The sequence below is a fragment of the Neocloeon triangulifer genome, unplaced genomic scaffold, assembly GCF_031216515.1.
Source record: "Neocloeon triangulifer isolate White Clay Creek 2 clone unplaced genomic scaffold, ASM3121651v1 ptg000014l, whole genome shotgun sequence".
Classification (NCBI taxonomy): domain Eukaryota; kingdom Metazoa; phylum Arthropoda; class Insecta; order Ephemeroptera; family Baetidae; genus Neocloeon; species Neocloeon triangulifer.
In genome coordinates this window covers 6,868,238-6,887,351 of record NW_026775556.1, presented here as the reverse complement: position 1 = coordinate 6,887,351, position 19,114 = coordinate 6,868,238, and the positions used below count along the sequence as shown (strand labels likewise).

Sequence of the window (19,114 nt, the reverse complement as noted above, 5' to 3'; positions counted from 1 at the left end):
AGCTGTGGTCTTTGAAAATTACATCTGAATTTTGCTTTTTTTTATTTGGAAGCGGACAGCGGTAGGTCTTGATGACCTGTGAAATGTACTACGGGTTCTCCCTCACGACACCACAAATAATTATCTGTTTCTTTTTATCAACATCACACGATAAGCAAGCTTACTTTGTCGATACCATTAGCTCAAATTAACGAAGACCACATGGCGCGGTTGCAGCACGTGGTGCATCGCATGCTCACTGCTGGCATATTAAAAATGTACGCGACGATGCGCCTCTGACTTGCACAATGCGATGCCTTGATGGTTAGTGACGGCGGACGGGTGTGCGTTTCACATTTATTATTGTCGAGTTCGCCGTGCCTGCTGCGTTTCTCTGTCATAGTTGTGCGGCGCAGTAAACTTGTTTTATTTTCCAATGTTAAATTAATAATCAATCGGACGCAGCTGTGTGACCTTACTCGGAAGAATTTCAAGAGGCTCTGTACTTTGATCATCTTATCTCACGTGTGAATAACCAGATTTCGATCAGTCTTCGCCCAGCTCTGATTCTAATTAGTCCGCCATGGGACTTTTGCTCTTTGGCGCCTTGGCCGTGGGCCTATTTGTGGCCTGTAGGCTCAGCGCCAAAATCAACTATGTGACCAGATTCACATATTTTGTGATATTCTCGTGTCTTGCGGGAACGATTTTCATCCCGCTTATGTTCTTCAAGCCAAGAGATTCTCGGAACGGATTGTAAGGATATACAATTTTTTTATTTTAAAAAAAATAAAGATATACAAAAAATTCTTTAGACTTCCAGCAGCTTTCCTACTATTTTGGATGCGAGTCATTGGAACTACTTACGAAGTGAAAGGGAAAGAGAATATTGTTAAAAATACAGGAGCAGTGGTTTTGATGAACCACCAAAGTGTTCTGGATCTCAATGGTATTTTATGATTAATCGTGGAAAAAATAAATGCTAAAACCAGCTAAAACATAAAAAAAAATCTTTAGTTTTAGGCTGCATCTGGCCACACACTCCAAATGGCTGCGTTATTTCTAAAAGGGAAGTTTTCTGGCTTTGGCCTTTTGGACTAGGGGCTTGGCTCTGGGGCACCGTCTTCATCAATAAACTGAACCCAGAAACGTCGCAGAAAGACCTTAACAAGGCTGGATCACACATTGCCACAAGCAAAGCTCGCATTTGCATGTTCCCAGAAGGAACAAGACACAGAGGACCAGATCTTCTACCTTTTAAGAAGGGCGCATTCCACCTTGCCCTGAATGCCCAGTGCCCAATTCAGCCAATTGTTATTAACAACTACCACTTTTTAGACGACAAAACTTGGAGATTTGAATCAGGTAATATTTTGTTTAAATGAAAAGTTTGAATGGCAATGATTAAACAAATGAAATTTAAAACATTAAGGGCACACGATCATTCAAGTCTTGCCAGCCATCGAAACAAAAGGAATGGGAAAAGAGGACTTGCCGGCCTTAATTGATAAGGCTCACAAGGTCATGAATGAAGGTTTCAAGAAACTTAACGAAAAAACGACATGGTAATCTAAAGGAGTGACTTCTATGAGAAATAAGCCTGCAGGAATGTTGAAAGTGGTAAACAATTTTGTACACATTGTTCTGCAATTCAATCTCTCCTGGATTATTTGTGTTCCTTTCCATAAAATAAACAAAGAAACTCCGTAAACGTACAAAAAATATATTCATTTTCCCTTTGCACATGAGCTTAATTGTAGATTTGCACAATTAAATTTAATCTGCATTAATCTGCAGACCTTCCGTTTGTGTATTGCTAATTAATATCATTACCAATATTATTCGAATTTGATTCCTTGAGCAAGAGGCAGTTCCTTGGAATAGTTGATGGTGATGGTCGATCGGCGCATGTACTGCTTCCATGAATCGGTGCCAGATTCGCGACCACCTCCTGTGTGCTTTTCACCTCCAAAAGCACCTCCGATTTCGGCACCATTGGTCGGAATGTTGACATTGATAATACCACAGTCGGAACCTTTCGGCCCAATCCACTATAAATTTTCAAAAAAAAAAAAAAAAAAAAATTTAAAATTTAAAAAAAGTCTTGTATAAGACATACCTTGAAAATTCGGCCCAGGTCCTTGGTGAAGATGCTAGAGGAAAGTCCTTGCTTGACCTCATTGTTCCACTTGATGGCCTCGTCCATATTGGAACACTTCAGCACATAGACAATGGGGGCAAAGGTCTCATCGTGTACAATGGGTGCATCGTGAGGCAAGCCAGTGACAATAGTTGGCTCCACAAAATTGCCAGGCCTATCCACCACCTAAAAAAAAATCCCTCACAATTTTGAATACAATTTTCCGAAACACAAACCTTTCCTCCAAACTCAATCTTTCCTCCCAACTTGACAACCTCAGCAATTGCTTTTTTGAACTGCTCGACTCCCACTTTGCTGTGCATGGGGCCGTAGAGAATTCCGCTGTCGAGGGGATCGCCAACTCTGTTGATTATTTGCTCATAGCCCTTCTTCAGACGGGCCAAAACCTCATCATACACCTTTCGAAAAATTCAATTATTTTGCTACTCATTCTTAGTGAATTGTTTTATTACCTTCTCGTGCAAAATAAGTCTCCTGGTCGTTGTGCACCTTTGGCCAGCTGTTCCAGCACATGCAAAAATAATGGCACGAGCGACCATGTCAAGGTCAGCATCCTCTGCGACCAGAAGCGCATTGTTGCCACCAAGCTCCAAAAGGTGCTTGCCAAATCTATTTTGCACCTCAAGCGCAACCTAATTAAAATATAAGGATTGAAAAACCAACTTTTGATGAGTTTAAATTTACTTTATGGCCAATTTTGGTGCTGCCTGTGAAAGAGACCAAAGGTACGCGTTCATCCTTGGACATGGCAATGCCAACGTCGGCTCCACCAGTGCACAAGGAGCACACAGCACCTGGAATGTTGTTCCTTTCCAGAACTTCAGCGACAACTTTTGTTGTGGCCACAGATACCAGAGGTGTTGTTTCCGCACCCTTCCACAGAAGAACATCTCCGCAGACCTGAGGATTTTATTTATAAAAAATAAATTTACTAACTATTTTTACCATAGCAATGGCACTATTCCAGCCGTAAACAGCAATAGGGAAGTTGAAGGCTGAAATGACTCCAACGATTCCAAGAGGGTTCCACTGCTCGAGGAGAGCGTGACCTGGACGCTCTGATGGCAAAACACGACCTTCCAGCATTCTCGAGAGTCCAACAGCGTAGTCGCAGATGTCGACATACTCCTGGACTTCGCCAATTCCCTCAGGCAAAATTTTCCCTGAAATTTTTGTAAATTTTTTAGCGAATTAAATATAATAATTCATTTTGATACTAACCCATTTCTAGAGAGACAAGTTGTCCCAAAGGCTGCAATTTCGCTCTCAAGGCATCTCCAATTTGTCTAACGATTTCTCCCCTTTTGGGTGCAGGAATGTCAACCCAAGTCTGCCAAGCTTCTTGGGCCGATTTGACACACCGCTCGTAATCCTCGACAGAACCTTGTTGCACCTCGGCAATTGGCCGTCCGTTTGCTGGGCAAATTGACGTCACAGTCTGAAATGTTAACATTTTAATTACAGTTTATATTTTCAAGATCATAATTTTTATTTCATACCGTTCCAGAGGCCTTCCATTTTCCATCATACACACCGACGTTGACCTTGTCCAGTCCCAATTCTTTCAGAAAAGAATACTTGGGCTCGTCAATGAGATATGAAGTGGACATTGCTCTAAAATAAAATTGAAAATTTCTTATCGCTGCTGTGGACCTAAGGCGTAACAGTGCCGATGCCATTTATTCGTCTATAAACCAAACCAACAACGAAAAATAAAGCGTGACAAAAACTCAAATGTGTACAGTGCAAAACAAAAAATGAAAACAACACACCCTAAGGAGAGGCTACGCGCAAACTCACCGAGAAGACGAAGAGGTCAATCATACGCTGATCACACGCCTAATCTCAAGAAGTTAATCCGTCCTTTCGGTGCACACTTGTCAAGGTCGAATAATTATCCAACTTAGCCGGGTTGCTATCGCGACGAATTTACTTACGTGAAGTTAGCCTTTTCGTAGAGGCTAACTTCACTTACAGCTGTTTTTTTACTTTGATGTGGTTGGTTCCTTAGCTCGGAGCGGTTTAATTTCAAAAGTTTTCCCCTTTTTGCGGCACGTGGCCACGGGTATTATACTTAACACATGCACCACCGAAAAAATAATGATAATGAACCCAACTCTATCTAAAACTGGTGCGATGACAATAAAATTAAGTGATTGGAGGGTTTTCCGGATATTGAATATGTAGCATGAGATAATTTTCATAATTTTAAAAGAAATTTAAATAGTGTATTCCAATAAATTTTCAATTTTTTTTTTTATTTTTGATTTGAGAATTAAAAAAGTACAGCTCAGCCGATTTTTTTACAATTTCAGGTTTTTAAGATTCACTTTGCGATTTACTGACATATATTATGTTGAAAATTTCCAAAATCACATATTGCATCCACTTTTCTTTATTTACTTGCAATATTGGCATCCATCTAGAGCTCTCTGCTAAAATAATTATTTTCTTCTAACAAAAATGTGTAATAAATAAATAATTATGCACTTATTGAATAAACATGCGACAACAGACTTTGGCACAAAAAGGGTCATGCACTTGTAGCACCAAATTGAAAAGTGTACAAATATAATGCTTTCAACTTGAAAAGGGCTATAGCAAGGTAGTAAGCATATATACAATCTCACTCGGTGGAATCTGAAATAAGCTTTTACGTGATGAATTTTTGGATAAATCGAATTGTTCTTAAAATTCCGGAAAAAATTAAAGTCAAAGAGTATTTATATAAAATTTCCACCGCAATCAAAATCGTTTTGAAACAGCCTTTACAAACAAATTTCCATCCTTATTTATATGACCACAGACTTCAAATTTATTTTCTTCAACAAGAATAATTTAACTTTCAACGACATTGATTCGTGCCTATTTAATTGCACTTGTGCCTGGATAATAGTAAAGGACTGCCGAGGCAGGCATTTGCCACCTGGATGCCCTCATTTCAATCAACTGCATCAGAGTTTTGCGCACCCCAGGAATAGAAGTGTCCACAAAGGCGTCGCGAAGAGCAGACATCAACTTTGGCATTCGCTGCTTCATTTCGGAGTCGAGGTCACGTCCGATCGAGGTCAAAACGTAAAAGAGGCACTCAGTCTAAAAAATATAAAAATGTTTTCAAAGTTTCACTGATTGAAAACACGACATTTTTCAGACTATTTATATTAATTTAAATTAAAAGTTATTAAAAATTTGTATTTAAAACAAAAAACTAGTACCTCTCCCAATGAGTTTATGGCTGGAGGTTTCAAGCAGACAAAACATGAGTCGTACAGGAGCCCCAGAAGGTGCATTTCCGGAGAAATGCCTTGTGGTTTTGTTCGCAATTGTAACTGCCGTCTTTTTAACTGAAAATATAAAATCAAATTTTTGAACAATTTCGATTGAAACTATATGCTAGAGTTTTTTTTTCAAAATAAAGGTGCCTCTATTAAGGAATCTGGTTTGACTCAAATGACTCAATGATATAAAAAGTGAATATTGACTTATTGATAGGATCGCATTTTGTGAGCATATTTGTTATATTATATCACATAAATGCAATGGAAAAAATAGGTGTGTATTTATTTTATTTAACTCTTAAATGATATTAGAATAACTGAAAGAGGCGATCGTCTACTTTTCCTTATCCCTAATTTAAACTTTACCTGGCAGTACATTTCGTTGAGGAAAGTCATGTAAGCGACCCAACGAGGGCAGCTCGGCGCAGGAGCTCCCTGAAGAAGGACGGCCGTCGAAGCAGAAAGTCGAAGGTGGCGATCGCGCTCGTGGTACCACTGCGTGCAAGTGTTAAGCAGCGTTTCCAAAAAGGTCTCCTGCTTTTCTTTCTGCAGTAATAATAAATTTAGTTTTAAAAGTGTGTTACAAAAATTTATATAATTCGTCAAACCTCAATTACTGATATGCAGAACTTTGCAGCAGGCGCCGCGTATCTAGCGCTTTCTATCACTCTCTGCAAAACCTGGCGGACTAGAGACATCAAACTGCGAGAGGACAACTGATTTGGGTCTGGAAAAAACGGAAGGGGGGTTTTAATTATTCAATATTTCCGTCATGGATGTCAAGATAAATACAAAAAAAATATCGGTTAAGCTCGAGGAAAACTGTGCGACTTTTTAGCGTCATAGGCATTTTTAATTAGGTTAGGTGATTTCATAAACAAATAGAAAACACCAAATTGGAGCTTTTTGAGGATTTCAGCTGTTTTGAATGGCAAATTTTTACTAATTTTTTTACCTCCTTATTCATGTAATATAGCATCAATTTTTAATTGAAAAATAATCACCTGTGACCGCCCTCTCTATAAGGACAAGGGCCTCCCCAGGGAAAATTCCCAGTTCCGGGGCCTGGGGTGAAATTCCTGGCTCTCTATTTTTTATGCTGTCTGCAGCGCCCATGCTCTTAGACCGCTGCAGCCCGCCCGGGGTCACAGTGGGCTTTTTCATAATGCCCTTCAGAGGCATTTGTCTTGCTTCCTCGTGGAAGTGCACCCGAGACTGCAATTTTAAATTGAAAATAAATTACCAAGGCAAAATTAGATAATTTATTTACTGAAGAGGTGGAGAGCATGTTTCCTAAAGACATGGACTGCTGGATGTCGCCAGCATTTGGCTGCTGGCCCCTGTTCTTGTTGTTTGCTACCTTCAGCTGGTTGTTCCTGGAGTTGATGGTAAACTCCTTTGCGTGCACATTCAGCCGACTGGATGGCTGATCACAATTTGCGCCTTGCTCCAATCCGAAGTGACGGATGTTCGCTCTTGTGCCTGAGTAAGAAAAATCTAATTTACAAAAAAAGATTAAAAGTGTCAATTAAAAATAATTTTGGTCACAATAAATTCATAAAATTAATTTCTTCTGATTAAAAACGTGTATAGCCTGTCATTGAAAAATAAATTGAAATTCCAGGATATAATTTGATATTTTTTTATAAGACAGCGAGTTAGGAGAGTAAAAAACAATTATGTGGCTCATCACACCTTTTATGGAATGCACTTGAGAAGATTTGGAGCCACGGTTTTCACTGTTTTACAGTTATGATAATATTTTTGCGGTGAGCCCAGAAATTAAAAAAGAGAGAGCGCTTTTACCTTTAAAAAGCGACTATAGAAAATTTTTAAGTACAAATTGAATTTGAATATAAAGAAAACTATGAAAACCTATCACGTGTTTGTCAAACCGCCCTTCATACTCTTAATATGTGAGCGATATGAAATCGCTTTTGCATCGTGACAAGCCGCTCAATAAATTCTTATTCAATTTTAGGTCGTCAGCACTTTTATGTCAACCGTAAGCACGCCAGTATTGCGCGTCAAACTTTTGAAACGAAATGTCAGTCCTTTAAAAATAAATATTTCACTTTTTTTTTAATTTACGTCAATTAATGTAAATTTTACAAAATAGATCTGTTGCCCAAAAACATTTACTAAAAATATATTATAGAGTTTAAGTTAAAAAAAGAAATGTATACAAAATCTATAAAAAATTTATAAATTTAAATTTTTTGTGATTTTGTTTTATTTTAAAAGACTAAGTCAAGAGGCTAATTCTTATAAAAAAAAAAAAAAAAAACATTTTTGGCTCTTCTTGCCATTGCCCATTATAGGCTAAATATTTGAATATATATTTTTTTTTAATTTGTTATCGCTTACTGGGTGGTCTGTAGATTTCCAGAGATGGCTTGTTGGCCGCCCTGCTGGCTGCTGCGGCCACGGCCGCCTGGTGTTGCTGTTGGACAGTGGCCCCGTTGTGTCTGCTGTTGGAGCGGCGCGAGAACTGCGAAAAATAAGTCGCGCGGTCACTCACACTCTCTCGTCAGACTCCGTGTGTGTGTTTAGTTGTTAGTTTGATTCGTCAGTCGATCGCCGGCTGTAAGGTTAGCGCGCGACTCTTGATAAATAAATTTACTTTTTTCAAGCCACGACTATACCGCCGCGCGCTTGACCCCTCCCTATGCTGGAAATGCACTGTGCTGGCAGTTCTTGCAATTGCAGCACTTGATTGATTTCATTTATAATGTATAAAAGCTATACAATATGAAATCCAGCGTTTTTAGTTAACACGCAGACTTTGAAATAAAAAAAAAAACCAATCAATCAGAAAACAAACAGTAAAATTTGTATGCTGTGAATATAAAAACACAGCTTTCCTATCCTATAGTGGCCATTTTCAAATTTATGGTTAGGGACATATAATTTTTTTGAGGAATCTTTAATTTGCAAATTGTTTCAGTAAATTTTTTAATGCCTAGAAAATTGAGTCGTCTGTGTGGTTATAATAAACTCATGAGGTTTCACGATAGATTATAATGGCTCATTTTAAATATTTTAAGCATCTCGTTTTTATGGGTGGTTAAAAATGTTTTAGAAAGGCCATTGTTAGCATGCGGCGTTTTACTAATTCAACCATTACAAAATTTATCCAAAGAAGATGAGGGGGACATAAGGATGCCGCCGTGAATTCCATTTGAAATTCACGCCGCGTGCAGCGGAATAGCAGTTCCTTTTAAAGACATCCCTTCCTCTTTGCAGCTTGGACAATAATTGGGATTAACTGCCTCTTAGAACTGTGCAATTTTGTCAAACTAAAAAGGGCCTCCTTCCAATTAAAGAATTTTACTGTCCTTCTTTAACTTTTTACAAACAAGCAAAATTTCACATATTTATTTTGAGCGTTATTCTGCTGGATAAATATGGTGTTGTCGTCAGGCGGATATATGCAAAAATCAATACCATGTGACAAAAGATGAGGTTGGGAATTATAAAGTCAAAGAAATCCCTCTGGCAATGATTCTATACTTGTGGGAGAGAAAAAGTGCTGTAATTTGATATTAGGATAAGAAGACAGGCCTGCCGAGCGCTTATTTTTGCATAATCTGGTGCCGTGTCCAAGTTTGTGCGCCTGGCAAAAGCTATATCACATCCATAATCTTTAACCCGAAGCAGAAAAGTGTCTGCCGCTGAAACTCAGTTGATTGGCTTCTGTATGTGCACTTCCAGTTTTTTATATATTATTCTTAGAACAACACCTCAAGTCTGCTTTTCTGCTCATTGAAAAACGTAAGACGAAAAATTAATTTTAAAATATTCTAAATTGATTAACAATAATAAACGCATGTGATCAAAATAAAGCAAAAATATTTTTAAGCTTCAAGCGTAAATTCTGCAAACGCCTGTCAATATAAAAAAAGGAAAGAATGGGTCAAGAAGATACTGTGTCTTTGCCCGTTCTTTTAAAAAAAAGGACTGACCTGCACAAAACTGCGCTCCCTGGCAAAGTCGACCTTGTTGCTCCGTTTCAGGTCGAGGGCGAGGGCCTTGCGGTTTTGCGTCGGAGTCGTGATGGCCGTCGAAATTGAGGTGGCCGAGCTCGAGGTGGTCACTGCGTTCGACATTACTGTTGCGGGCTTCGGATTCGAATTCGCCAAGTCGCAGGGGGAGGCCCTTTCCTCTGCGAGCAAAAGCAAAACCGTGTAAACACAAAAGGAGCGGCTTAGTCGAAAAATTCAGGTAGGTTGCAGTATGCGAATCAAAAGAGCACTTATCGCGCCCATGAAAATTCCAAACGAAATATTTACCAGAGAAGCGTTTAAAAACGGGAATTTTAATCAATTGCAATTGCAAAAAATATTTATATTTTTAACGTACAATGTTTTTAATAAAAATTTTGTTGCATTCAAACTTAATTCTGAAATTATTTAATATTTGCTTTTTTAGCTCTTAAATAAAATGAAGAATTCGTTAAATTTTATTTCAAGAATTTTTCCGTCACATACATAACATATAATTATGTACTGTGTGGTGTTGCAGAGACCGCCTATAGAGAGTGTATAATTTGACGTCATGTGACTTTTATTTAATTGTGTATGTACTTGTAATGCATCCTTTAGCAAGTCCTCACATTGAGCCGGCTCTCGCACCCCAATTTATCAATCTCTTCTCACACAGCGCACCGCGACAGACTACGTTACGCACAAATGCTTTTTACGTTGATCTTTTATTGAACATAATATTAAGTGCACTAATATCAGACTTAAAAAAATGAAAATAAAAAAATAATAAGAAGATTTTTTTATACATTCATCTTACCTGATTATTCGTGTTCGTTTTCAGTTCGTTCGTTCACTGAAACAAATAGAGATGTTACAGAAGGTGTGCGCGATAAGAAAATATATAACAAAGGATCGGACGGTTTGTCTTTTTCTACCTCGTCTCTTGGAAAGGTTAACATGCTGACAAAGATAAGGAAATGTGCAAATATTTTCTCAAGTATTGAAGAATGCATAAAAGTGTCTTTTATGAAAAAATTAAGAACTTTTAAAATTAAAAAATTAGCAATTATCTGCTAAATACAAACTATTTTTACATTTAATTATTGCTAATATTTTTAAAATTAAAATGTTTATTTTTATGCTAATATTAAGCAGAAAAACTTAAGTCCTCTGGTCAACTGTACAAGTAAAAATCTCGTTCTGGGCCAAAATGCGTGTGTGTTGTGCGTGCGATGAGTTAGAGGCAGCATGCTCTTGTATGGAAAGCTATTTTTGGAGCCCACGTAAATACCACATCGCTCGTGATTCGCACTGAAAACACCCTGTTTTCCTACGCAAATGACAAAAGTGCAGGTTCTCACTCACCTTTTTGAAGTGTGAGATCAAAATTATAAATTATCCGAGCCAGCCGGCGCGTGGCTGAGAATTCTGCAGGAAAGATCGTCCGCCTTCAACTCTCAACCCGAGGCCCGCACCCGCCATCAAGCTAGGCCACCAGCAGAACACGCGAATTACGCGCCACCCGTGGCCAAAAGAGCAATACAAAAAGGGGGCGTGGCGTGTGTTCCTGCTGATTTCGCCGCATAACATTTTTACAATTTCAGCTTACGAAATTTCAGCTCGGCTGAGGGCGAATTGTAATTCGGCCGGAAAATGAGCTCCAGCAGTGAAATATCGCTGCTTAATTTTTATTACTTCAATTCCATATACGGACCAAATGAAGGAGAGGTGAGGATATGTACATATAATAATATGTTCAATAAAATTTTTGTTTAAATTTCATAATTTAAAATTCAAAATTAATTATTTCCATTGTAGGAGGAGAAGAAAGTATTGTATTACTATCCATCAGAGACGGACATAGAGACGCAAATTAAAAATGTTGGCTTATCAGAGGCTATAATTAAGTTTACAGAGTATGTTCATTTCAAATATTTGCTTATGGATCTTTTGAATATTAACGAACTTTAATTTTATCAATTTTCTAGGACATTCAACCCAAGTAAGCCTTGCGAGTCTTTGCACACACAGAAGACACGACAAGTTATGCACCAAGCCGAACCAGGATTTTGGAGTGTAATGGTAAGTAAAGATAAAAAAGAAATATTTAAAAAAAAAATTAATTCCATAATTTTTGTCAGACACTCTCAGTGCCTACACTAGTTAAATCAAAAGACGGCCAAGATTACACAGAGTATCAAACTGACGACATCAACGATGCCGTGTACCTTGCAGTTTTGAAACAGTGCCACCTCATGTTCCAACTTTTCAATGGCCACCTTAGTAATTTGGCCAGCAACCCCTCGCAAATCAAAGTATTGTTAGACCAGTTTTATTCAAGGGTAATTTTTCATTTCTTTAAAAATTGTAAAACATTATTTTTTAATTGAGAAAAATATAAAATCAAAATTAAATTGATTTTAAATTTAGCTGCTACCAACTCTCAAACTTCAGCACTCTGATTTGCTGGACATTTTTGCTGGAATGCAGTTTTTGCCTTTGGACGCAAATACGTTTTTGCACGTTCAGTGTTTGGTGAACAAGATCGAAGCTAGTTTTCCCAGTGCCCAACACAGCGCTGTTTTCTTCAATGACCAGTTGGTTTGGTAAGAATTTTCCGAATTTTTCAAATTTGAAGTGAATTTAATTTCTTTTTAGGAGTGGGATTGATCCCCTTGATATGCAACTTATATTCCACTATCTAGTCACATCCTTACTACCCAATTTTCTTGAAACGGAAATTGAACCCAATCGACCCAGAGTTGTTGGACGGTATGCTTAAGTTAGAAGTGAAAACAAAATTTTATTGGAAACTTTAGGTATGTAACTGGCCCCAACGTAACTCCAAAGGACGACATATCCAACAGCTCAATACCAAGGCTCTTCCTAACAAATGGACAAATAGTCTATTTAATTGTCTATAAGGCTATGAACGCAACTATTTGCCTTCTCCTTGATAGTAACAATATTGTTTTTGTTTTTAAATATATTCTCATTCCACTTTTTATTATATCAGGTTACAGTGTCCCAACTCCAGAATTTTTCCGTCGTCTGGACGGTTTCCTTAGCTCAAGACTGTCTCAAATATCAGAAGAGCTGGCTGCGAGTTGTTCCAAAAGTGCCACTCAGTCTCCAGCAGGTGCAACTCTGCTAAACAACCTTGGTCCTGATTCGCCAAAATTTATTTATTACAACACATTGAACAGAGCCACCAAGAGCACCATTCATCTTGATGGTCGAAAATGTGGCCTCGTGTCAGTCAGCCAAGAATTAATTAAGTTGCTTGCTGACGTCCACAGTGACAAAGAAAAGTAAAATAATATTTAACATTTTTTTACAATTCTTGTACCTATTTACTTCCAGGTTGAAGTCATGTAGTGAAATAATATTAAAAACAAGAAATGATAGCTGGGTTGCGGGAAAATTTGCCAATCTGAGAGAATTTTATGTTGTGCTCAACACAAAAAATGCCAATTTAATTGAAATAAGTGGTAAGACTTTGGAATTTCAGCATTAAAGAGGACTGAATCTTATCAATTTTTCAGATGAGGTGAAGAGGTTGTGTGATTTGCATCTCAGGTGCATTTTCTTTACTGACTGACACATGAACAAACCAAGCCTGATTGCTTTCACCCAAGGCAAGACATATTGCGAGTTTGCTACCTGCAACATTCCTTACTTTCAACTTAATGTTTCGTAATTTTAATATATATTAAAAAAATTGTTATATTCGTTCCGAGATATTTGGGTTTTCTTGACTGAAGACTATTTTGAAATTAAGTGATAAATGTAACATTATTTATTCAACAGTCATTGCATTCATCAATGAGAAGTCGTTGAATGGGCTACCATTGAATTTTGTTTTACTTTGCTTTAACATTTGCCAATTGTAGCAAAATTTTAGCCCAATTTTATTATCATCCCTCCAAAATCACAAATCTGATGACCATTGAATTGAAGTTTATTCCCAAAGAGTGAGGTCAATTTTTTGTGGCATGTTCATTCTTTTTATACAGCAGTGGATCATCATTTTTATGATACATTTACATTACAGCCTACTACTAACAAAAGGGCAAACGAAAATAGCCTGCCAGGTAATAACGTGACTCATAAAATTTTCAGAAAACTGGCAGGCGATTTTCATAATGCAATCCTTGGTCTCTCAGAAAGGTTAGGTTCACTCATAAATGTCTTCTTTGTCGGCCACGTATCGGACAATGTCTGCAGGCCTCAGAAGTCTTTCCGCATCACCATCGGGGATTTCAAAACCTAGCAAATTTACAAACATAATTTAATTTTAAAGAGAATTAAAAAAAGCAAAAAACTAACCAAATTCATCCTCCATGGCCATGATGATTTCAACGTGGTCTAATGAGTCCAACCCAAGGTCATTTAAAAAATGTGTTTCCAGGGAAAGCTAAAAAGGAAATTTATGTTTTTATATTATTCTGAAAATCTGTAGGAAATAGATTATTTAATATATACATCAATTATTTAATAAAGGAAAGTTAGATTTCTAGATACCTTGGCTAATGTTCCTTGTTTTGTTCAATTTTTAAAGTATTATTTAAAAAATTTATTCTTTACAGAAGTTTTTTTTTCAACCTTCGTATTTTCAGAGAGCTTTATTAAAAGCATTAGCCAAAGTTTTTCTCGGTTTTCATTTGAGCCATGACGAGACAGCCATCCATACCTTTTCTGGCTGAATTTTATCATAGAGTTTAAGCACAAGGAGAACTCTGTCGCGAATCATCGCTAAATCCAGAGGCGGTTTGTCGCTGTACCGACGGATGGACTGTCCAGTCAGGCTCAATCTAGAGACCTGTAACAAGACGAAAGGAAAATGTGAGCACCTTTTCTGCGTGCACCTTGTCGAAGTCTTTGCACACACGCAAAACGCGCTCCTTGATCTCATCAACTGTGGGTTTCACTCCAGGGTTGGAGGACATCCACCTTTGGATGACCGAGGACACGACATTCTTCTGCTAAGGTTCATATCAGCTATCAGCATTTGTTTAAAAATGGGACAAAAAGCTAAAAAATAAAAAATTGCTTGATACCACCCACCAGACGGAGGCCAAAACAGTGATAAAAATTTCAGTTATATGACTTAATTAATTAAAAATTATTAAATGATCATATGATTTTTGAAATTCCCTTATAAAATTTGTTCAATGTCATACTAAGGCGGTCGCAAATTTAAATTAACAGCAACAGCAATCAAGCCGGGTGCCAAGGGGCAGGTTGAAAATTATTCCGCACCTCATTTCTGGATGTAAGGAGAGCTGCAGACGGTATGGCTCCGCACAGTTTCGTGTGGATACCCTTCTGCTGCAGACCGACAAGGGTGGCCCTCGGAAGGGTGACCCGCAGGAGGCACGAACTGATTGAAAGAGCACCACGAACTCCCTGGACCAACGCAGCCATCTTTTCAGTCTCTCTTGGATTTCGGCAACCCTCAATGCCTTGCGCAGTGCAATGCCGAGCCGAGCAGGGCGCTGAAGGCGCAGAAATTTTTCATTGGAAGTAGAAGATTCGAAATTCAGCGAATTGAGTGATTTTTGTTTAGCAAAAAACCAAAAAGAAAAAAGATTGTTTATAAGGTTTTTATATAATCTAATTAATACATTTAGATGATGGATGTGGTGATTAAATATGTAGGGCCACTTTTTTTTATCACAAATTCTTACGTAATGGCACTGGCACATTAGCATTAGCACATCGTAATGGGCCAATTTTTCCTACCTAAAAATTCAAATTTCGCGCTATTTTGAAATGTTTGCGCTCATTTCTTGCTTGCAGCATGCCAGAAAATAATTTCGGTGCGGTGTTGTGTATGTACTAGCTTCCTAGTGATTTACATGCCGATCGTTTATAGACCTTTATTATTTAACAAACCGTGTGTAAAGACGTAAACATAATAGAATTTTAAATTGTGAAGTAAGTTGATTACTATTTTGTCCCCAAACTTAGTTAAAGCAGAAATTCTTGAGAATTTTCTCCACAATATAATAATATCAATCTAAACTGGTGCCGGCATTTTGCAGTGCGTCTCAAGATTGTTTTTACATAGTAAATGGATAATTATTTTTTTTGATGAATTCAAGGTTTGCTGTCCAACATGGCATTTTATGCCCAAAAGGACCCTCGAATGAGACGCTTTGACCAAGCAGCGGCAACCGAATCCAAAAAGGAGGAAGAAAAACCCAAAGCGATTCTCGAAGATTATCTGCTGGACGACGAAGCTCCGCCAAAACCCAAAGGCCCCAAAACACCGCCACACCCTGCACCCGCAGCAGCACCAGTGGTTGCAGGTGCATGGCCAGGAGCAGGAGCACCTGCAAACACTGACTTATCAAAGGTCCCACCACCCCAGGGTGCTCCAATTCCAGTAAAAAGCTTCACCCACCTGTCTGAATTATCAAATCTAACTCAAACTTCATTCCCTAGGGCGCAGCTGGATATCCAGGGTATCCTCCTAACTATGCCCAGCCAGGGCAGCCGTACCCTTACAACAATTACTACAATCAGTATGACTACTCGCAGCAACAGCAGCAATACCCTGGCTACAACTACTACCAAGGCTATCCTCCGCCTGGCTGGGGAGCTCCGCCTCCAGGAATGCCACCTACAGCCGTTCCTCCGCCAGCTATGCCTGATCTGACAAAGCCCCCTCCTATTGTTGCACCTGTGGGAAGTAAAACAGTGAGCCAACGGGGGCTGAGTCCTGCCAGAGACGAGAGAGACAAAGGTAGGGTGAGAGACGACAGGGACAAAGGAAGGGAGAGAGACGACCGGGATAAGGGAAGGGAAAGAGACGACCGAGAAAAAGGGCGAGAGCGAGAAAGGATAAGAGAAAGGTCAAGGGAGAGAGTTCGAGATACTCGAGACCGATCCAGGGAGCGCCAGCGAGAGCGAGAAAGTGACCGATATAGAGGTCGGGAAAGAGAACGTTCTCGTGAACGTGAAAGGTCAAGGGACTTTTCTCGAGAAAGGGATTCGGGAAGAGATAGAATTCACAAGGAGAGAGGACATTCCAGAGGCAGGGAGAGGTCAAGAGACCACTCAGTGGACAGATCCAGAGACAAAACTGAGGAAAGGTCAAGAGAAAGCTCAGGTGAGCGACCACTGGAGCAAGGCAAAGAAAGGAAAAGGAGTAAGGTTGATTTAGGATTATTTGAATTTGATGTACTAAATAAATACTGTTTTAGCAGAGGATTCTGAATCCCCAGAGAGTGTGGAGAGACTCACTGAAAGTGTCACTATTCAAAGAGACAAGTACGTGAAGCAATTCGAGATGTTCAAGAAGGAACTTTTCATACTTAAAAAACAGCAGAAAGACTTGGCAGGTGAAAAGGACAGTGATTACATGCTGGAGGAAAATATAAAGCTGCAGGTAAAATATTTATTTAGCTTATACGTCACAAAGATTATTTTATGAAAATTTAGGATGAGGTAAAGAAGCAACTGAAAAGCATAGGTGAGCTGGTTGGAAAACTTGACTTGGTTCTTGCATCGAACAAAAAGAAAAAGAAGAAGTCAAAAGATGATAGGAGCCAAAGTGACAGCAAGGTATTTTACTCTTTGAGTAATTATAAAGCACAGATTAAATTGCTGTTTTGCTGGTAGGAGCGGAGGAAGTCTGGCAGGCCAGCATCTAGAACAGAATCCAGTGATGATGATAATTTACCGAAATCAGAGAAGTTGAAAGAGATCGAAAGAAGACCCAAGTTCAACCTTAAATTCTTTGATCCAGAAGAATATTGGTGCAGAGTCTGCAATATATTCCCTGACAATGCCAAGGAATATCTGCATCATCTACACTCTCAGGAGCACAAGCATGCCATGGCTGTATAACTCTTTTTTTTAACTAAAACAATCAAAGATACATTTTATCATTCCCGTTTCAGGAAATAAACTTGATAGAAGCGGCATGGCACGACCACAATCCTGAAAAGCCACGGGGAGAAATTGAAGGAGCACCTGAGAAACGAGTACCTATCAGAGGTAGTCACTGAATAAAAATAAGTGTGGAAGTTTTAAAAAAAATGTATTCAACAACAGGTCTTCAGTTCCTTATCGCAGCCACAGCCTGGTATTGCAAACTGTGCCACAAGTGGATGGGAGACTTGCACTGCACCTCTCTGCATCTCAAATCTGATAAGCACATAAACAATGTTGAGGTAAAATATGCTCAGGTTGTATTAAGCACTCAATCTGATGGTTTTTCTGTCAGGCGTACTTTGAAGATGATCCAGAATGGGAGACAACTTGGCGCAAAGACCGTGAAAAGGCCCTTAAGCAGGCAATGCAAGACGCAAAGTCAAAGAAATTGAAACCAACTGAAGCAGAAGATGTTTCAACTTCATCAAAATTCACTCCACGTTCCGAAAATAGTCCGAAGCTGGACGAAGAAAATGCAAAAAGCGTGAGAGTTGCAATGCGTAACCACGGAAAAGGAGGTTTACCTCCTATGGGACCTGCCATTGCGCCAAATCATCCTCTTAGCCACCCAATTAGCAAGCCAAGTTCATTCTGGGAGACTGTCAATCCAGGCAGGAAAGACGTTGAAAAAAAGGAGGTAGAAAAATCTCGCGGAAAGGAAGTAGTTGAAGACGACAAGAGGAAAAAGAGGAGGAGCCGAAGTGCGTCACAAGAATCTACAGAAGGTAATAAAATACTAACTTTGTTTAGAGTCTTTTTTGCAATTTTAATAAATTAAACGCTTGCATTTATTGTAATTTATACAAATTATTTATTTATAGACCGACGCCGATTCAGCAGAGGTCATCGTAGCCGCAGTCGGTCAGGAGAACGTCGCAAGGATAGACGCAGCCGTAGTAGAGACCGCAGAAGAAAACGCTCTCGGAGTGGTTCAACACCCCCACGACGAGAGCTTAAAAAGTGGGTTGACATACCTTCGTCTCCTCCTCCGTACATAGTGAGAAAAACTGAGGAAAAGGACAAATTTGACAAGCTTAAGAAGAAGCCGGCTCCTGTTGTAGCCAAAGAGCTGCCCAAAAGCAAGTTTGGTTTCATCGGTAAAATGCCAGTGCTCAAGGCCAAGAAAAAGGCGGAAAGTGAGGCGCAGTCCTCATTAGTGAGTGGTGACCCTTATGAGTACTATGCTTACAATGCCTACATGGCTTCAAACCAGACGGAAGAAGCCATTGATGAGAGTAGCTGCGTAGACATGGAGGTCGATAATGGAGATGAGAGTGTCACAAATGGAGCTGGCGAAGCTACCCCTAAAGGTAATTTTTAAAATAAATTAATCCACTCGGGTGCCATTAGCAAAAAAAAAATAAAAAAAAAACTATCAAAATAATCCCTTGCCCCATGAGCTATCTCAACAAAAACTTTTTTCAGACGTATAACCCCCTACCCAAACCTGTAAGCTCAGGTATGCCAAACTTGTTATAAACCTTTGTGCTGTTCCCCCTGGTCCACTCGTAGTTGATTTATTACTTGATTAAATAATTAATTGTAATTATTTGATTTAAGTTGCATCTGGCAAAAATTCAGAAGAACTGGATGAAATGGCCCTGCTCGGCATTGATCCTGAGGACATCATGGCTCAGGTTTTGTAATCATTGTCCATTCTTTGACTATTTCATTTCATTTTTGGACTCTGCTTGTGCGTTGAGGTGCATGTGAAATTCTTGATTTGGAAGCATTTTTATTAAATAAATTTAGCACACAACATCACT

At 38.9% G+C, this 19,114-nt stretch overlaps 6 protein-coding genes across 20 annotated transcripts; 3 read left to right on the top strand and 3 right to left on the bottom strand.

The window, feature by feature from the left end:
* Positions 1-243: 243 nt before the first annotated feature.
* LOC132201654 (1-acyl-sn-glycerol-3-phosphate acyltransferase alpha-like) lies at positions 244-1,724 on the top strand. 3 transcript variants are annotated; one of them, XM_059627990.1, is made up of 5 exons: positions 244-394; positions 445-735; positions 795-928; positions 997-1,344; positions 1,412-1,724. In XM_059627990.1, exons 2-5 carry the CDS (start codon positions 563-565, stop codon positions 1,546-1,548), a joined length of 792 nt encoding a protein of 263 aa, XP_059483973.1. In that variant the 5' UTR covers positions 244-394; positions 445-562; the 3' UTR covers positions 1,549-1,724. The 3 variants fall into 3 exon arrangements, with proteins under 3 accessions (XP_059483973.1, XP_059483974.1, XP_059483972.1); XM_059627991.1 differs by having other exon boundaries at positions 255-384; XM_059627989.1 differs by having other exon boundaries at positions 299-735.
* Positions 1,683-4,100, bottom strand: LOC132201650 (alpha-aminoadipic semialdehyde dehydrogenase). Of its 4 annotated transcripts, none has more exons than XM_059627978.1 (9): positions 3,941-4,100; positions 3,640-3,827; positions 3,362-3,578; positions 3,086-3,303; positions 2,825-3,040; positions 2,593-2,772; positions 2,356-2,538; positions 2,099-2,305; positions 1,683-2,030 (listed from the first exon to the last, which is right to left on the bottom strand). In XM_059627978.1, exons 2-9 carry the CDS (start codon positions 3,817-3,819, stop codon positions 1,818-1,820), a joined length of 1,614 nt encoding a protein of 537 aa, XP_059483961.1. In that variant the 5' UTR covers positions 3,820-3,827; positions 3,941-4,100; the 3' UTR covers positions 1,683-1,817. The 4 variants fall into 4 exon arrangements, with proteins under 4 accessions (XP_059483961.1, XP_059483963.1, XP_059483962.1 ...); XM_059627980.1 differs by having other exon boundaries at positions 3,640-3,754; XM_059627979.1 differs by lacking the exon at positions 3,941-4,100 and adding an exon at positions 3,913-3,929.
* A 417-nt stretch (positions 4,101-4,517) lies between these two features.
* On the bottom strand, positions 4,518-10,929 carry LOC132201652 (uncharacterized). Of its 3 annotated transcripts, none has more exons than XM_059627982.1 (10): positions 10,770-10,929; positions 10,222-10,257; positions 9,384-9,583; positions 7,786-7,909; positions 6,689-6,915; positions 6,423-6,633; positions 6,027-6,145; positions 5,785-5,964; positions 5,356-5,484; positions 4,518-5,233 (listed from the first exon to the last, which is right to left on the bottom strand). In XM_059627982.1, exons 3-10 carry the CDS (start codon positions 9,525-9,527, stop codon positions 5,006-5,008), a joined length of 1,362 nt encoding a protein of 453 aa, XP_059483965.1. In that variant the 5' UTR covers positions 9,528-9,583; positions 10,222-10,257; positions 10,770-10,929; the 3' UTR covers positions 4,518-5,005. The 3 variants fall into 3 exon arrangements, with proteins under 3 accessions (XP_059483965.1, XP_059483967.1, XP_059483966.1); XM_059627984.1 differs by having other exon boundaries at positions 6,689-6,900; positions 10,770-10,928; XM_059627983.1 differs by lacking the exon at positions 10,222-10,257 and having other exon boundaries at positions 10,770-10,918.
* Positions 10,930-10,945: 16 nt separating this feature from the next.
* Positions 10,946-13,143, top strand: LOC132201651 (vacuolar fusion protein CCZ1 homolog). Its single transcript, XM_059627981.1, has 10 exons — positions 10,946-11,132; positions 11,223-11,320; positions 11,393-11,486; positions 11,546-11,746; positions 11,835-12,010; positions 12,063-12,176; positions 12,224-12,363; positions 12,421-12,715; positions 12,768-12,895; positions 12,950-13,143. Exons 1-10 carry the CDS (start codon positions 11,058-11,060, stop codon positions 13,003-13,005), a joined length of 1,377 nt encoding a protein of 458 aa, XP_059483964.1. The 5' UTR covers positions 10,946-11,057; the 3' UTR covers positions 13,006-13,143.
* Positions 13,144-13,180: 37 nt separating this feature from the next.
* LOC132201655 (acyl carrier protein, mitochondrial) lies at positions 13,181-14,881 on the bottom strand. 3 transcript variants are annotated; one of them, XM_059627992.1, is made up of 4 exons: positions 14,667-14,881; positions 14,258-14,389; positions 13,734-13,821; positions 13,181-13,673 (listed from the first exon to the last, which is right to left on the bottom strand). In XM_059627992.1, the coding sequence occupies exons 1-4, from the start codon at positions 14,829-14,831 to the stop codon at positions 13,582-13,584; spliced, it is 477 nt and encodes a 158-aa protein (XP_059483975.1). In that variant the 5' UTR covers positions 14,832-14,881; the 3' UTR covers positions 13,181-13,581. The 3 variants fall into 3 exon arrangements, with proteins under 3 accessions (XP_059483975.1, XP_059483977.1, XP_059483976.1); XM_059627994.1 differs by having other exon boundaries at positions 14,258-14,386; XM_059627993.1 differs by lacking the exon at positions 14,258-14,389 and adding an exon at positions 14,098-14,226 and having other exon boundaries at positions 14,667-14,878.
* A 324-nt stretch (positions 14,882-15,205) lies between these two features.
* Positions 15,206-19,112, top strand: LOC132199668 (zinc finger matrin-type protein CG9776-like). Of its 6 annotated transcripts, none has more exons than XM_059624570.1 (12): positions 15,308-15,450; positions 15,512-15,795; positions 15,855-16,560; positions 16,616-16,800; positions 16,854-16,976; positions 17,034-17,255; positions 17,315-17,411; positions 17,469-17,587; positions 17,641-18,073; positions 18,170-18,504; positions 18,562-18,658; positions 18,909-19,112. In XM_059624570.1, exons 2-12 carry the CDS (start codon positions 15,526-15,528, stop codon positions 18,992-18,994), a joined length of 2,673 nt encoding a protein of 890 aa, XP_059480553.1. In that variant the 5' UTR covers positions 15,308-15,450; positions 15,512-15,525; the 3' UTR covers positions 18,995-19,112. The 6 variants fall into 6 exon arrangements, with proteins under 6 accessions (XP_059480551.1, XP_059480553.1, XP_059480555.1 ...); XM_059624572.1 differs by lacking the exon at positions 18,909-19,112 and adding an exon at positions 18,774-18,796; XM_059624568.1 differs by having other exon boundaries at positions 15,206-15,344; positions 18,170-18,658.
* Positions 19,113-19,114: the final 2 nt, after the last annotated feature.

Bases quoted from the DNA above. Each gene is read 5' to 3' on its own strand.
- LOC132201654 (XM_059627990.1), top strand. From the start codon at position 563: ATGGGACTTTTGCTCTTTGGCGCCTTGGCCGTGGGCCTATTTGTGGCC. The intron at 929-996 runs GTATTTTATGAT...AAAAATCTTTAG, and splicing joins AAGTGTTCTGGATCTCAATG to TTTTAGGCTGCATCTGGCCA. The intron at 1,345-1,411 runs GTAATATTTTGT...TAAAACATTAAG, and splicing joins AACTTGGAGATTTGAATCAG to GGCACACGATCATTCAAGTC.
- LOC132201650 (XM_059627978.1), bottom strand. From the start codon at position 3,819: ATGGCATCGGCACTGTTACGCCTTAGGTCCACAGCAGCGATAAGAAAT. The intron at 2,773-2,824 runs GTAAATTTAAAC...TATTTTAATTAG, and splicing joins GCACCAAAATTGGCCATAAA to GTTGCGCTTGAGGTGCAAAA. The intron at 2,539-2,592 runs GTAATAAAACAA...ATTTTTCGAAAG, and splicing joins GACTTATTTTGCACGAGAAG to GTGTATGATGAGGTTTTGGC.
- LOC132201652 (XM_059627982.1), bottom strand. From the start codon at position 9,527: ATGTCGAACGCAGTGACCACCTCGAGCTCGGCCACCTCAATTTCGACG. The intron at 7,910-9,383 runs GTCAGTCCTTTT...TATTTTTCGCAG, and splicing joins GGGAGCGCAGTTTTGTGCAG to TTCTCGCGCCGCTCCAACAG. The intron at 6,146-6,422 runs GTGATTATTTTT...CGTTTTTTCCAG, and splicing joins TATAGAGAGGGCGGTCACAG to ACCCAAATCAGTTGTCCTCT.
- LOC132201651 (XM_059627981.1), top strand. From the start codon at position 11,058: ATGAGCTCCAGCAGTGAAATATCGCTGCTTAATTTTTATTACTTCAAT. The intron at 11,321-11,392 runs GTATGTTCATTT...TCAATTTTCTAG, and splicing joins GCTATAATTAAGTTTACAGA to GACATTCAACCCAAGTAAGC. The intron at 12,011-12,062 runs GTAAGAATTTTC...ATTTCTTTTTAG, and splicing joins TTCAATGACCAGTTGGTTTG to GAGTGGGATTGATCCCCTTG.
- LOC132201655 (XM_059627992.1), bottom strand. From the start codon at position 14,831: ATGGCTGCGTTGGTCCAGGGAGTTCGTGGTGCTCTTTCAATCAGTTCG. The intron at 14,390-14,666 runs GTGCGGAATAAT...TATGAACCTTAG, and splicing joins TCCTTACATCCAGAAATGAG to CAGAAGAATGTCGTGTCCTC. The intron at 13,674-13,733 runs GTTAGTTTTTTG...TAAATTTGCTAG, and splicing joins GGCCATGGAGGATGAATTTG to GTTTTGAAATCCCCGATGGT.
- LOC132199668 (XM_059624568.1), top strand. From the start codon at position 15,526: ATGGCATTTTATGCCCAAAAGGACCCTCGAATGAGACGCTTTGACCAA. The intron at 16,801-16,853 runs GTAAAATATTTA...ATGAAAATTTAG, and splicing joins AGGAAAATATAAAGCTGCAG to GATGAGGTAAAGAAGCAACT. The intron at 18,659-18,908 runs GTAATTTTTAAA...ATTTGATTTAAG, and splicing joins TGGCGAAGCTACCCCTAAAG to TTGCATCTGGCAAAAATTCA.